Genomic DNA, 16461 nt, shown 5'->3' with positions numbered 1-16461 from the left:
CTGAACTTGGACCAAAAAAAGCCAAGACTACTTTCTCATCTTGTCTAACCATAGACGATAACAAGGCTTCTGCGAAAACCAAAGAATTACCAAACTTCCTCCTCGGGATAATATGAACGACAACGGATGTTTTTTGTTTTTGTTTTTGTTTTACATCAATTACCTTATTTCATTCCTCCATCCTTCTAGATAAGATTTACAAAGATACTTAATCACACAATTACCCTCACTTCCTAGCAGCATTTAATCCAGAGCAATTTTCCACTTCCTTGAAGCCTCCCCCCAAATGAGCTAACAGCCCCAAATCGTACAATAAATCACTCTTAACACCTTAAAATTGAGACACGCCCATGGCTCCCCAGGTGTGTGCTCCCCTTGCTGCAATAAGCATTCAGCCCGACTTGTTTGATTACAGGTAGTGTGGTGTGGGCTGCGTGGAAGGCGTGGGCAACGCTAAATGGAATGATGGAAGACCAGAATAAGAAGTAAGAGGGAATGGCAGGTCATAGGGAAGAACACGGCTGTTCACCAGAAATCTCTTCCTCTCCCTCCCTCTCTTCTCCCTCCCTTCTCTCCCCCCTCTCCCCTCCCCCCCTCTCTCTCTGTCTCACAAAATACATAAAGAGGAAAAAGATTTATATCTGCTCCTCATGTACAATCTTCTGGAATCAACCCTAAATTGCCACAGAAATTCTGTGACAGCTTAGCCACCATCACTGGCTCCTAAGATGAGAATAGGCATCTATGAAATAAGATGTATAAAGAAGGAAAACCCTGCTGGACAGGGTAGGTACTTTGCGAAGGTGCAAAAGGGAGTTATACATAGGCTATTGCTCAAGGAACAAGTGAAGGGTTTTTTCCGTTTTTAAATACCTTTGAGTGCTCTGACAACAGAGCACCCATTAGCTATATTCATCCATTAGCTATATTCGCCAACCAGAACTAAAGTTCCAGGCCTCCAGAAAGCTCTTGTCAAGATGAAAATATGGAGATCCCTGGTGCCGGTCACTTTTGGAGAAAGAGGGAGTTTCAGAGAGTGACAGGTTTACCCTCTGAAAGGTAGGAAGAGTCCAACAGTGAAAGGGAGGAAGGTGAAATGACACAGGCCTTCTCCTGGGTTAGGCAAATCAAGAGGGCCGGGCCTCTGCAGGGGTCACAAGAATCGCGAAGGTCTAGTAAGTGAAAAAATGCCAGAAACATTTCTTACTCTGCAAGCCCGCATCACCAGGCCCTGCCCCTGAGAGCAAGAAGCTGGTTTATAGGCCTGATTTTCACCCTCAGGCAAAAGCAGCAGCAGAAATGCTAAATCATAGCAGAATCTCAAATCCTACAATACAGAGTCTGCTTTAAACAGGAAAATATAACCACACTGTTCATTGGGCTCTTGATGTCAACTGATGATTTTTGCTTTGACATCTGTAAAAGCGACAAAGACTGGAAATATTTTGTGTCATGAGGGATTCTGTAATCCAGCTAATATCTTTTATAATTTAGACTAATATAATATCTTTAATATTTCAAAATGATATAGGTTGACATAATATTTTCAAAGAATTCCAAGTGACATTGTGCCAAACTATACAGCGCATTAAAAATGTATCCTGCTAATTCAAAGATGTGAACAATTCAGTTCTTCCACAGCATAATTTAATTTTTATGCCACTGCAAAAGATAAAAATGTTGATTCTTTAAAACATGTAAGATTGGGAAGTTATACCTTAGTAGCTAAGAAAAATTGAGCCATCCTTATAAAATGGCAAGCTTCAACATGATATGGTAACAATCCACCAATAAGTATTTGGTTCCCTTTAAGGAGTCATAATAATACATTCTGACAAATGACTTAGTTCTCGAACCTTGTACAAATGAACCACCCACCCAACTACCATTTACAGAGTCCCCTTTCAAGTGCAAAAGGTGCTTGCCTCACTGAAACCGGCAAAAATTAGTATCTTAAGAGAAACGGGGAAAAATGGGAGTTGGGGGTCGGTAAGTCAAGGCCCACCTGTGTAATGTGAAGTTCAACAATTTCTCCTAGCCTGGCGTTCATCGTTCATCCATAGTCTGCACTCCTTGTTATTCACTACAGAACAATTACACTGAGTCCTATGACACCATAGTGGATTAGACTGTATAGGAATTTAAATATTAATTTAAAGATTTTCAAATCAGAGTATTCTATATAGACTCAACACCTAGTAATTTATTACATATTCATGCCTGTAAAGTGTTTAGAATGAACCAGCTTCATGGGGCTCACTGTAGTACACTGTACTGAAGCAGTTTCTTTAAGGTGTTGAAACAAGGCTATGCATACCACCACTTCTTAGAATGTCAAATAAATCACAATAAACGACACATTAATGACAAGCTTACATTTTGGGGCCCTCATTTTAGGGAGCCTATTAATTATTTAGATGGCACTGATTAATTTGTTTCCTTTGTGTCCTTTTGTCGGGTCTGCAAATCCACCACATTTTGAGCATTACATGAAAAAGTCACAACATAGTAGCTGTTAAAAATTATATTTAATATCGAACTTTCAGCTCCCACATTTAAACTGCAGCGACAGACTGAAAACCAATACATAAAGACTAGGTATTTGTGTGTCCGTTGATACACTTGTTCTTCCTATATTTAGCTTCCAACTGTATTTCTGCCAATTTTCCTCTCATATGCGATTAATTTTGGCCATAGTTAACATAGAGGAGTACTACAATGGCATCTTTAAATTTTTTTGAAAGATCATTTATTAAACTGATGTAGCAATTCACCCCAATGTGACCTCTAGTTGCTTGGCTTGGGTGTTATTCCATGTGTATGAAAACGTGCTGGAGATCCCTTGTCAAGAACTACATAATTTTAATGAAGAGGCAAAAATATCCCTCACCCAAAGCGCTGACCTAAATTAGGTATTAATTTTCCAAATACTCATACAGTCTCCTTAATTATAGCACTTCTAATCATTAAGATGATAACCGTATTGCCTAGAAGTAGAGAGAATCCCCTCTGGTACCCAAATGGAGAAGTTTGCACAAACCTTTTCATCCTCCCCAATATATCCAACTCTGTACAGAATATATCAGCAAGTGAAGTTACTTTGACCAAGTGCTTGGGTTTTACATCACACACAGACAGAGAAATACAGATCCAAGAAACACTCCTTTTCTCTCACAGACCAGATTAGGCTAATAGCTGTGTTAGACAAAGCCTAGTCTTCCCATGAAGACACCCAGTAAACTTTTGGGCCCATTTCAAAGTCTTTTGCATTTCTCCCAAAACACATTTCCTCAGAATATGTGGATTTATCTGGAGTGGGAAGAGGGTCATGAAAGGAAATTTCTATTCCCCCGTAACTATCATTCTGGTTACTAAGACCTGCTAGGGCTGAAGCCACACTTAAAAGGAAATTAGAATCGAGGTCCTCGAAGGAAGAGTCCTGATAATCTTATTAACTCAAGTATTCATTCATTAAACAAACACTAGTTTTTGTTTTTGGTTATGCATACAAGTTTATGGAAAAGGGACAGAGAGATAATGAAATCTTTCAAACCCATACGCGGTGCCTGCAGGAATACACTTATTACCTGCTGTGATGTCACTGGGAAATTTTCCTGGCTGGTAGAGATTCAGCTTAAGTTTTCCATCATTAAGAAAGAGGAGGAGACCCCCTGAAACCAGCTGAAGTTCACTGAATAGCAGAAGTCCTGCCTTATTCCAGGTTCGAAATTGAAAAGTAGCAGACAGCTCGTCCTCTCCGGAAAAGCCTGGCAGCGCTAAGTAACTCCTGGGGCTGAGAAAAGTCACAGGCACAGACTGTGACTGCGAACAAGAAAAGGACACATTTCCCTGAGAATGAAGCAAAAGAAAAAGCTTTCAGAATGACTCCCATCATGTTAGTAATAGAAACTGAAGTGTCACAAAGGCTGTTTATGGATCTCAAATTACCCTTGATTTAAAACAACAAAAGGCTATCAACATGAAAATTCAAATCCTTGCCATTTATCTTAAAGGTTCTTCAAAATCCAGTGACAGCACGGTCAGGCAAACTTTTCCCTAGGCTCTGGGTGAAATCCATTTTTCCCCAGCTCGCAACTTCTGTAAAGGCATCTAACTCAATGTGACTGAATTCAATACAAATTTATTTAAGCCAATTCTTTGTATCTTCTCTTGGATTTCTACTCCTTGGGCTCTGGCTGAAAATGCTTTTCTCCTTCGTCCTTTGCTGCCTTTGGTTCTAATCCATCCCATAACATAACCAATATTAACGAGCTACTCTTTTTCCTTCTGTATTTTTTCATATTTCATATATATATATATATACACATATATATATATGTATATATATATATATATCCTCGTTTCCAGGTTTTGTCTTTCCCAGAAAGACTGTAATAAATAACTCGGTATGCTCCTCTGTATATTTTCAGTTCTACGGAAAAGGGTTCTAAATGCAGAACTATATATACTTACATGTTTTAATAAATATTTCCAGCTTCTTTTCCAAAAAGAAGTTAAAATACTCCACAGTTCTACCGGTAATATACAAGCATATCCTTGTCCCCACATCCTTGGCAGGAATAGGTATTATAGATCTTTTAAATTTGCACAGGTTCAATGACAAAATGCCAAAGTGATATATCATTCTCATTTATCTTGCATTTACCTGACCAATAGCGAATCTCAGCATTTTTCACGAGTTTGTGGCTCTTTGGGACTAGCTTTCCTCAGAATGGTCTCTTTAGAGCATCAGCCCATCTTTCCTTTTTTCTTGGATACTACAATGTACAATGTACTACTTACATTCTTTTAATTTTTTTAAAGATTTTATTTTTTATTTTTTTAAGTAACCTGTATACCCAATGTGGGGCTTGAACCCACAACTCGGAGATCAAGAGTCTCATGCTCTACTGAATGAGCCAGCCAGGCGTCCCAACATTCCTTTATTTTTTAAACATTATTGACTCTTTCTTATTATGCCTGTGTCATCAGATTTACATGTATTGTTTCTCACCTAACAGTTTTTTTTTTTTTAATTTTTTTTTTCAACGTTTATTTATTTTTTTGGGACAGAGAGAGACAGAGCATGAACGGGGGAGGGGCAGAGAGAGAGGGAGACACAGAATCAGAAACAGGCTCCAGGCTCTGAGCCATCAGCCCAGAGCCCGACGCGGGGCTCGAACTCACGGACCGCGAGATCGTGACCTGGCTGAAGTCAGACGCTTAACCGACTGCGCCACCCAGGCGCCCCTCACCTAACAGTTTTAAAACAGAGTTTCAAGACACCTTAGACTTGCATAAATTTTCATTAAAATCCTATGTATAAAAATTATCTAACTAGTAAAGTATATATTTAAGGATTTAAAAAATCTTTACCCTCTGAATTATTTAGAAATAGTTAAACATGTTCCTTAACAGGCTTCAGAAATGAAGATAAAGGTTTTTACTTTTCCTGAAAATATTCTTTAGCATCTTTTCCAAATACAGATTTGAAAAGTCAATGAAATCAACTGTACTTAGAAGGATACACATTGGAATTAAACCAGTTAGTCTTGGTTAAACAAAGATATTTGGCTATGTTGTGATCCTGTTAAAAGTGAATTAGCTTTCACTGTGGACAAATATCTTGTCCCAGTGAATGGAAAATAAAAGCTGAAGAGTAAGTGACGCTGACCCATAATGTAAAGGCAATTATAAACTAACAAACCTCGTAAAACTGGAAACATTTTACCAGCGGCAGTTTGGTCTGATGCTTCATTTGGACAGTGGCCTGCTACCCCGCAAGCAGCAAATCCTCTTGCCAGTGAAAAGTAGGTGTTAGCTGCATGGGCAGTTTCTGGAAGCTCGTTTTGCCAATGAAACACACACATCTACCTACGGCTTTTTGATTTTCCTTTTAAATCGTCTTCCCTCTTATCAGAGTATAACTAAAAATCTTTCTGAATGGTATATTCCTATAGATAACATCAATTCACACAGAGAATTAGGAATAAAACATTTTATAAGAAAATAAATATTCCCGTGATGTGCTTTGCGACTGGCTGATATAACACGAGCTTGAATTTATATATCCTGAATTTTGAACAATTAAAGAAATGTATTGAAAAGGATCTACGTTTTTCTTTTCTTTCATGAAGCTTCTTTCTTGAAGCCTCTTTCATGAAGCTAGTTAAGCTGGAAACCATGTCTCCCAGAATCCTCTTTCCTGGCTGGTTCTGGTTAAAAGTTAGTCAAAAACGGAGCTTGTGTGGTATTTTGAGGCAAAAGTGAAATGCCAGCCATTTTTTTCCATGGGAGTTTGTTTGTTTGTTTGTTTATTTATTTATGTATTTATTTCCTGTGATACAAGCACAGTGAGGGATGATCACAGAGGAGCTGGCTTTCCTTCACCCTGTTCTAACTCTTCTTCCTGACAGCTGGCCTCCACTTTTCAGCTCCTCTGACAAATGTGAAGATCCAAGTCCTAAAAGAGATCCCTTGTTCCTAAAACTCGTAGTGGTGCTACTTCCCTGACTGACCCCAGACCAATACGGTTATATTTAAAATCTGCTGCATTTCCATAGAATTAGAATATAACGCAGCCTGACCAACATCGCTATTGGGACAGATTGGCAGAGGCAGTGTCATAACGGCCTGTTCGTTTCTTTTACTTGTTATGAATGACCATGGCAAAATACAGTTTTTCAAATGCCTCTCTAATACACATGGATATTATCTGATTCCAGGAACTTGATTCCCTTGATTAAGGGAGGTTGTCAGGGCATATCTTATTAAGGTAGTTACAGAGCAAAGGAAATTGGTCCCCTGGAGTAATAGCATCACAACAAAATGAAATTATCAACTGTAAAAAAAAATGTTTTACTTCATATAAAAATAAAATAATCACGCTCTGTGAATTATAATTGCTTTAAGTAGAATTAATCCCTTACATGAATATTGCCAAGCAGAGAAAATTTTTAAAAGAGTTATCTCTTAAAAAAAGAGAGAGAGTAATCTCACATCATATCAAGTGGGAATCCAAAGGGAAGCAATTTTATTGTGTGAAAAAGCAACACAATTTCATTCATTCATTTACATGAAGATTCTCTTACCATAGTGATGATCTCTGGTTTTTGTTGCTTGGCCAAATCAATGATATCTACTCCATTATAAAAGAGATTTTCTAGACACCCATGAAAATTTTTATGGGGGAATGACACTGATTTTCCAGGTGCTGGAATCCCTCCGAAGCTGATCTTAGAAAGAAAAATGGCATCAATAATATTGTTTAGTGATTTTCTGATAGTTTGCTTAAATAATTATGATTAGTAACTATAGCTTTAATCATCACAGATAAATCAATTTTTCATCACCCTACACTGCCATGTTGCTAATTTCATATGGATATTTTTAAAAAATTGAAATGCAGATTTGAAAACAAATTTACATGCATTCAGTTTTCATTTACACTAGAGCTTGATTATTCTTACAAGTTACTAATCACATCTGGATGTTTATTGGCTGATGAATAAAAATGCCTCTTTATATCCATGGTAAATCTCTGTTTAATAACATTAACTGGTTATAATGGCGTTTTGTTCTATATGTATTTCCGGCACACATTGGTGTTTGTGCATTTGAATCGATTGATAATGAATTAATTAATCTATTAGTTACTACAACCTCTCCATAAATCTACACTGCTTGAGGGTACCCTAAAGCGCACAAAAAAATCATGCAACACATTCTGTATTTACCGGTGGTAATATGATCTCTTGGAGATTTCCTACATGTGATAATCTGTGACTATACATTTCAGGTAAAAAAGAAACTCTCTCTCTCTCTCTGATAACAGATTAACATATCATCAGAAAGACAAAGCCTCAGTAGCATATGCTCAAATCTGCTACTGTGAGTTAGGTCACCTTGGGAAACATGTCACCAGGACTTTGATTTACTCTGAAAGAGGAAAGGGGTGCTGTCTCTACAGTATGTTTTCTTCTGCATGGCTGCACCACATATACATTGTAAAAATCTGCATTAATTGGAACATAACTATCACACCTCATAATCAAGGTCCAGGTAACTGAATTCTCCCTGGGCGTGGAAACGGTGCCTGTGCTCATCCACTGTAAAGTTCACTTGTCTGCCCAACCGTTGGATCAGCACTGAATGCCAGTGCTGATCGTCGAGCAGGCTGCCCAGGGTGAGATTGACCAGCGTGTGAGCAGAGGGCAGTTTGGTTTCACCTTAGAAGAGAAAAAAACAACAGTACCATTATTTCCAGTCTAAAAAAAAAAAAACAAAAAACAGTTTCCCTTTGGGGACCAGGATCTCTCATAATTGCAATCTTCTTCCTTGCATTCCATCCGAAACACTGCATGGATTTACCTGGAGTTTGAATACAATATCCTCTCAACCTTGCTGGAATTTCTTCCACCATTAATTCTTTTCATTAGTATTTCCCATCACATGCCATTTGCAAAGTAAAATGTATCTTTGCTACAATTTCATTCTTTTTACTAGCTCAGTATTTTTCAGGGACTCATCCCTTTCTTCATGATGTTTGAAAAGAGCTATGTAGTTCTCTCGGCACTAAGCAAAAGAAACATCAATGAGGGTCTTGCAGGGGGGCCTGGGTAGCTCAGTTGGTTAAGCGTCCGACTTGGGCTCAGGTCATGATCTCACAGTTCGTGGGTTCAAGCCCCACGTCAGGGTCTGTGCTGACAGCTCAGAGCCTGGAGCCTGCTTCAGATTCTGTGTCTCCTTCTCTCTGTCCCTCCCCCGCTCACTCTCTGTCTCAAAAATAAATAAAACGTTAAAAAAAAATTTAAATGAGGGTCTTGTACAATTTGCAAAATAGGAACCATTTTTATATGTATGATACTGGTGTACATATAAGCCCCTGAATCTGGAAATAAGGCACCTTAATTGTTATATGATAAGCTATAAAAGCATAAAGTTACTGAAGTGATAGATATCTAAGTGGCCAGACTGTCAACCACTTCGCCAAATAGATTTACCTGAATTAATAAGTAAAAAGAGTTTTCCTCTTCGTAAGTCCAACGTGATATGATCTCCATTTTGCCCTTCCCGGTGGAGCAGAATTCCATCACTCTGCATAGTTTTAAATTTCAAAGAAATAACATCCTTTATTGGGCTCAGGGAGTTTTGATCAAATCTATAGACAAGGGAACTTTTTCCATCAAGATCAACCACTTCTGATCCTAAAGACAAAGACATTAAAAGTCATTCTAAAGGATAAATATACTTTTTATTAAAGCATTTTAAATGTGCATATACGTACATGTGAATGTACATATATATACACACACATATATATACACACACACATATATACATATATAAAGCATTGTGCATACACACATGCAAGTATTGTTCAGTTCCAAGACAATCATGAGGGAAAATAAAAGCTCGTGTCTAATTCCCTCTTGATGCCTGGGATTGATTCCATTTTAGTCCTTGCTAACCTATTTACAAAATCATTATCTAGAAATACATCTCAAAATGTATTCCTAATTTTCTATTATTGAAAGCTATTTCTTTTCATTCAATGAAAAAATAAAATCAAGAAAAAGGTTATGATCAATATCCACATAACCACTTTGCATATTTCACCATCAGCATTTTGAATCATGTTCCTGAAGTGCTGAAGGCAAATGGTGTTTAGCTCCTGAAAAAATGGTTTTGATATCTCAAAAATTCTCTCACACATGCTATAGATAAAAGATCTGCATAAAAATATAAACACATCCATCAGACTCATCAAATGCCATCTCAAGTATATATTAACCTGACCTTTGTGCTTTGTTTTATTTTATTATTTTTGTGGCTAAGTAATAGTATTTAAGAGCAATGCTATCTTCTGTCTTCTAAAGAGCATCACTGGAAAGATAGTCACTTAATGATATTATAAGGGCTTTTCTGCTGCATTTGTGTCAAAACTGTGACATTGACATGTTTTTTCAGCTTTCTGACAGTGTCTTATCTACTCATTGTCAAGATCACTTTTATTCAGTTCATCTGAAAAAAGATGTCATGTTATACCAGTAACATAACAGCATATCTGTCAAAATCAGTTGCACCCAAACAACAGACACAAAATAGAACTGATAATGCTCAGAAAGCCGAGCAGGGTTTTCTACATTTCGCAAGTCAAAGATTTTTTTAAGGCAATTACCCTTGCGAGTACATTTATGTAATAAACGAAGAAGTTAGGGAAACCCAATGAAGCTATTTTTCAACCGGTTAGCTGACTTTTCCCAGTCAATGAAATGACATTAAAGTTTACTCATCTTGTTTCATTTGACAAAATTATTACAGCTACTTGTATGCCCAAATATACATTTCATTCAGATTATCCATCATATTTAATGTGAACCATTTATATTCACCACCCCCCCCAAATTTTTTCAACTATTTTATGCAGCTATCTTTTGAAAAGTCAGAGGTTTGATTTTTCCACATCTTGTTAATGTGCTTATAAAGAATTCATTCACCAAATGCACATGAATAAACATTGCATTCTGTAGAAAGAATAATGTTAACTGAACAATTATTCCTTGTTATATAGCTGAATGAATGTGCATGGTAAAAACATAACTCTGTGTCAAATACAAATAATGTGTTCTATGATTATTAGATTACAATAAATTAAGAAAAATTCCAATAAGACAGACTTTAAATGCTGATGCATTTGGAGCAATGCAGTTATCTCTGAGTTAATGTATTGCTTAAAGGCAACCATCATAATAATGATTTTACTTTAGATAAAGTCTATTTTTGGAATAAGCTACCAAGAGAGTTTTTTTTCCAATAAAGGTTTAGCCTGTGTTACTTTACCCCACTCTTTCTTTCTTTCTCTTCTTTGCTATTATTATTATCACATTATAATGGTCATAATCATCCTTCATGGCACCTAAAGCTTTTGTGCCTTGTATATTTCCATCAGCAACAAAGGAAAGTGAAAAATGTGTCAGACAATTGATGTCTAAAGCAATGGAATACTGCTTCATCTCTTAAAACGAAGCCACTTGCCATTTTCTCTCATTCTTACCTATTATCTTCTTACTCCATGGATATTAACTAAGAAATCTGAGACATTCAGAAACAATAAGTATCTATTCAGCAAATCGTTTGTGAGACCCTGTGATGGATGCTGAGATCGAGAGAGTAATCAACACCAGCACAGCCCCCTGCCCTCATGGAGCTGACATTCCATGAAGGTGGACACTGCTCAGCAAGTGAACAGCCATGACAGACTGATGAAGGTCAACAGAAGACTGGCTCTTTAGTTAAGGTAGCTGGGGAAACTCACCTCTCTGATCTAGACACCTCACTACTAACCTTTCTACTCCTCACAGTCTTCAAGTCCTACACGTGTCCCCATAAGCTCTTAGAATTACTCTTAGGACATTTAATTCCCAAAGACCTAGATGCTCTCCCAATACTTTCTCTCCTCTACCGTCATGAAAAGAAATACAGAGACAGTCGGTAACTCAGCTCTCAGAGGAGGAAGAGGAGTGGGGCTTTCTTTGAAAATGGGTCTGTAAGTGAGAAAGTAGTTTAAGTAGGGAAATCAACAAACTTGCTGCCACACCATCACGGACTTCAGTGTGTGTATGAACAATATCTTCAGGGAAGAAAAGCTAAATATAATTCAGAATGTGAGTACAATGTTAGTATACGATAACTTCAACTTAGATGTGTGCAATATGTGTACAAGAATAATCATAAAAGAAAAAACTCAGGATGACTCCTAACAGTATTACTTCAGATAGAAAACTTACTTATAATAGGTCTAATATAAGTCACTGTTATAAAAAGCAATTTACACAACATATCTGAAATACAAGCAGCATACACTTTTAAGCAATAATCACAAAACTCTGTGTTGTGGCACATACAGTTAATGATATGAAAATCTGGAACTATATGAAAAAGAATCTTGAGAAAGACAGAGAGAGAGAGAGAGAGAGAGAGAGAGAGAGAGAGAGAGGAAGAGAGAGACACAGAGAGAATTAATTTGAATTCATTATGAGAATCTCTCTCTCCAAGGATGCTGGTGGGAGAGATAGGTTTGTAGTCTCTCCTGAAAATGGTCTTACCCACTGTTAAGAAAAACTGGATATAACCCAAAGCAATAATTTCACTTCCTTTCAATGTCATATTGGACCATTTTCTCACAGGTCCATCTAAAGATTATTTAATCCTAGGTGAATTAATAAAGGTCTCATTTTACTATTTATTATGGGTTAGAGCCAGACTGTGCTCAGTTACATGTTAATTTGTAAATTTTTTTCCCAGTGGAAATACAAATGACTTCTGTGTGATAGAAAATAAAAGCTTTTGGTTTTAGTGCCCTGTTCGACATTAACCATTTATGTACCCAACCTAGTGATAGTAATCCAACATACTTTCCAGGATTCCTATCTACACTCAGTCTCTTGAATCTTCTTTCAACTAGCTTTACCATATTTCTGATTCCTTCTTTAAAAAAATTTTTTTTTTCAACGTTTATTCATTTTTGGGACAGAGAGAGACAGAGCATGAACGGGGGAGGGGCAGAGAGAGAGGGAGACACAGAATCGGAAACAGGCTCCAGGCTCCGAGCCATCCGCCCAGAGCCCGACGCGGGGCTCGAACTCACGGACCGCGAGATCGTGACCTGGCTGAAGTCGGACGCTTAACCGACTGCGCCACCCAGGCGCCCCTCTGATTCCTTCTTTAATTAATCTTTCATATGTATTTATTCTGTATTTGAATGAAAGTCATGTTTATTTGTTTGTTTTTGAAATTTTTACTTTCAACATTACTAACCTTTAAAGTTCAACTTGGGCTTCACATCATTGGCTGGGGAAGCAACATTTCACGTCTGAGCCGTCACCAGTAACATTCAAGGTGAATTTATTTTTGCTATTCCACAAAGGACACTACCAATGCAAATACATTCTCACAAAAGAAAAGTTCAGATGATTCATAACAATATTTATTTACATTGAAACTAACCTATGAAAGATATAATGAATGCATGCCATTCATGAAAGTAATCTAACTCTGTATTTATTTGTTTAGAAACACTAAATTAAGCATACAAGTAATAATCATGTTTCAATTAACAGAATCACACTTATGCCCATCTTTTGTCAAACACTTTCAGAAAACGAATCTTTTGTACACGGTTGAAATGTACAAATAGGAAAAACAGAGGTATTAGACAATTGGCTGTAATAAAAATTAGAAATCAGAAGTTAACAAAATTTATAACAGCCAAAGACCCACAGTCCAACGATGTAGGAGGAGACGTGTTACTTGACTGAAAGAATTATTTTTCTAATTGTAAATCTGTTCATTAGTAGGCTTGTCACTCAGGTTATATTTTAATGATTAGATTGCCATCAATATTAATATTGTGACCCTGTCATATCCTGTTCACCAGAGGGAGGGCATAAACTCTAATTTTCTAGTAATAAGTTGCAAATTGTTCTGACACATTTATCCTCCTCAGGCTAGCCCCCTTCTGAGACATTTTTAATACTTTTTTGTATTACAGGGTAGCCCAGGAGTTAAGATAACTAGTCGGCGTGGATTTGCACCTTCACCCTCCCGTGGGCAACTGTATGAGTTTCCTGTTATTGATGTAACAAATGACCACAAACTCAGTCACATGAAACGACACAAACTTATCATCTTCTAGTCTGGGAATTCAAAAAGTCCTAAAATCAAGGGGTTGGCAGGAGCTGCTTTCCTTCGGAAGTCTCTGGAAGATGATCCCTTTTTTCCCCTTTTCCAGCTTGGAGAGACCATCTGCATTCCTCGGTTCACGACTTCTCTTCATGTGCAAGGCTAGCATCATAGCATCTTCAAATCCCCCACTTTGTTTCTCAGTTACATCTCCTTCTCTGACTGATCCTCTCACCTCCCTCTTGTAAAGACCCTTGTAATCCCATCGGGTCCAACCAGATAATCCAGGCTACTTTCCCTGCCTCAACGTCCTTAGTTTAATCACAACTGTAAGTGCCTATGTCCCATAATGTAACATAGTAACAGGTAACAGGGCATTACTCCCTCTGTGGCACAAGTTGTTCTACCCCTTTGTCCCTTTCCTATCTGTCACATGGGAATAACAATAGTATATTCTTCACAGGATTGTTGCACGAATGTCTATCTGCATAATTTTTGGAAGAATTGCTGGTGCGTAATTAAAAGTCAATAAACATTAACTACCGCTATTACTTATTGTTAGAACACTGGGCAGGGAAAGAGGTACAGCCAAAATAGTTCAACACATACATTCGGTGTATTTAAAACTGAACTCTTTAAAAAATAATGAATTTCTGAAGAGCACGAGGAATGCTCCATTATCAATGTCACTGCCGGGTTATGCAGCAAGAATGATTTTGAGCCATCTGTGGGTTCTGTGGCTTTTTCTCTGTCTGTCAGCTAATGCTTGAGCTGACTCACTATGGCAATTGTCGGTGACCTGAATCCTCCTTAGTGAATACCTCCATCTCAAATCTTCTCATTTATAGCAGGCATCAAGGAAAGAAGAGACTCACAAAGACTGTAGGCCCTACTCTCATATCAGTTCTCCCCGTGACCCCAGAAAAGAGGTACAGTCTGCTTTATTTGCATGATTCAGAAATACAATCTCCCATGGAACGAAGAGATTTCCAATAAAAATATTCAAATTTCTTTCAGGGAGTTGTGTCAGAAGTGGTATTGCTGAAATGCCTACTTGCGCCCCTTTCTGCAAGCACGTATCTATGGAGAGCTCCCTGTGAACAGGGGAAGACACAGCAATGCATAAATACAAAGCACATTTTTGTTCAAGGAGCTTCCATTGTAATGGGAAAGACACACATCCCTGAGATGTGATTTTTCAGGCCAGTGCTTAGAGCTTTGCTGCTGCGTCAGGGCTGGGTCTGAATGATTTCTAACATGTGCAGGAGGAGTTGATCCACTCGGCCTGTGAGAAGGATGTCAACTAAATTGCAGATTTACCTATGCGAGCAGCAAATTGTTCTTTTACCTGGGCATATGACACATGCAGATACACCCCTCGGTGTAATATCTTCCACTTGACCCGGTATCCTTCCCTCACACCTACATCCTACCCCTGCTCCAAAGTTTGAGGCTTCACAAAATGTGAGAGGTTGCGATTTGAAAAAGCAACACCGTCCCTACCACTCCAAGTGGATTGCTAAGAAAAAAAACATACAGGAGCATGTTTTCTTAAATTGAGCTCCATGGTCTAGCCATGTTAGAATCAACTGAGGAGTATCTTGTGAGGTTTCCAGAAGCATCCAACATCCTGGGTTCTGCTTTATATCCACCAGCGTAGGAGCTCCTAGAGCCACACCCAGGAAAACAGGTTCCTGAGCGACCCCTGAGCAGATGACAGCATCAGGATTATCTGACAAGAAGAACAAGAAGGTTAAAGAAACCTTCTGTCTGAAAATGAGTAACTTCGTTGCATATTGAATTGGACCATGGAAAATGAATATGTTTATCTACACGTAGGTGGTGCTTGAAGAAAACTGGACATGGGATCGGCTTGTCCTTGAAAGATGTTTTGGAGAGAAACTGGCTCTGTGAATTAACTATGAATCATTGCATCACTGATGAGGTCAGTTGGCTAAGAAATGTAAAAGAGAAAAACTGGAATAGAAAATGCATGAACTGGAACACGAATCCTTGAATAAGAGAAAACTGCCTTTATTAAAGGTCATGAGAGAGTTCCTGAAAAAGACATGACAGCTTTCTATGAATTCTGTGGGAAGCACCCCAAAAATATAAACAGAGAAAAGGGCTCTCAGTGGAGAAGAACAATCGACCAAACTCTTCTGGGCTAAACAAGAAAGTCAGTCTCCAATACTGATCATACTGCTTCTTTATTTGAAAGTTACTACCTATGAATTTCTAAACACAGGTCCAATTTTGACTTCTAAGAAACATAAATCAGGCTGAGTCACCGTTAAACTATTATATAGTGAAATATTAAAGCAACAGCATGATGTATGGGCACTTGAGATCTGCATTACTGAATTGGGTTTTGAAGAGATGGCGAGGAGAGCCCAAGCACTTGAGAAATCAACAGGAAATGGGCTGGACTATTTTTGCATGGTAGCATAAAAGAACACAGAATGATTTAAGGCACTCTTAAGTTTAAAACAACCAAAATTAATACAATAAAAAGGAAGAAGGTACAGGATCAAGTGCTGCATATAACCACAGGCAAAAGGTGACTTTACTATCATGGTTTTAAATAGACTGAATTAAGATCAGTGATAACACTCCAGGAGGTTATAGGAACAAACAAGCCCACTGCCACCCAAATATCAATCTAAATGAACATTTTAAATAGATTTGAAATGGGTAACATCTACTACATAGAGGACACTTCAGTGTGTCATTGGAGGACATAAGCTGTATTTCTGTTTCTAATATTTGTTTGTAATT

General features: G+C 37.8%; 1 protein-coding gene across 4 annotated transcripts in view; it reads right to left on the bottom strand.

Moving 5' to 3' along the window:
* CNTNAP4 (contactin associated protein family member 4) overlaps positions 1-16461 on the bottom strand; it is a 256666-nt gene that overhangs the window by 97379 nt on the left and 142826 nt on the right. For 3 of the 4 annotated variants that reach the window (XM_040443180.1, XM_040443179.1, XM_040443178.1), the window contains exons 5-8: positions 9003-9206; positions 8044-8228; positions 7092-7235; positions 3588-3849 (exon numbers count right to left, since the gene is read on the bottom strand). In XM_040443180.1, the coding sequence (XP_040299114.1) occupies positions 3588-3849; positions 7092-7235; positions 8044-8228; positions 9003-9206 (795 nt within the window). Of the gene's footprint in view, positions 1-3587; positions 3850-7091; positions 7236-8043; positions 8229-9002; positions 9207-16461 lie in introns of those variants that run through there. The other variant, XM_040443181.1, reaches the window with a different exon arrangement.

Source organism: Herpailurus yagouaroundi, unplaced genomic scaffold (genome assembly GCF_014898765.1).
Source record: "Herpailurus yagouaroundi ecotype Mexico unplaced genomic scaffold, PumYag 190, whole genome shotgun sequence".
In the NCBI taxonomy this organism is placed as follows: Eukaryota; Metazoa; Chordata; class Mammalia; order Carnivora; family Felidae; genus Herpailurus; species Herpailurus yagouaroundi.
This window is presented reverse-complemented; position numbering and strand designations above follow the sequence as displayed.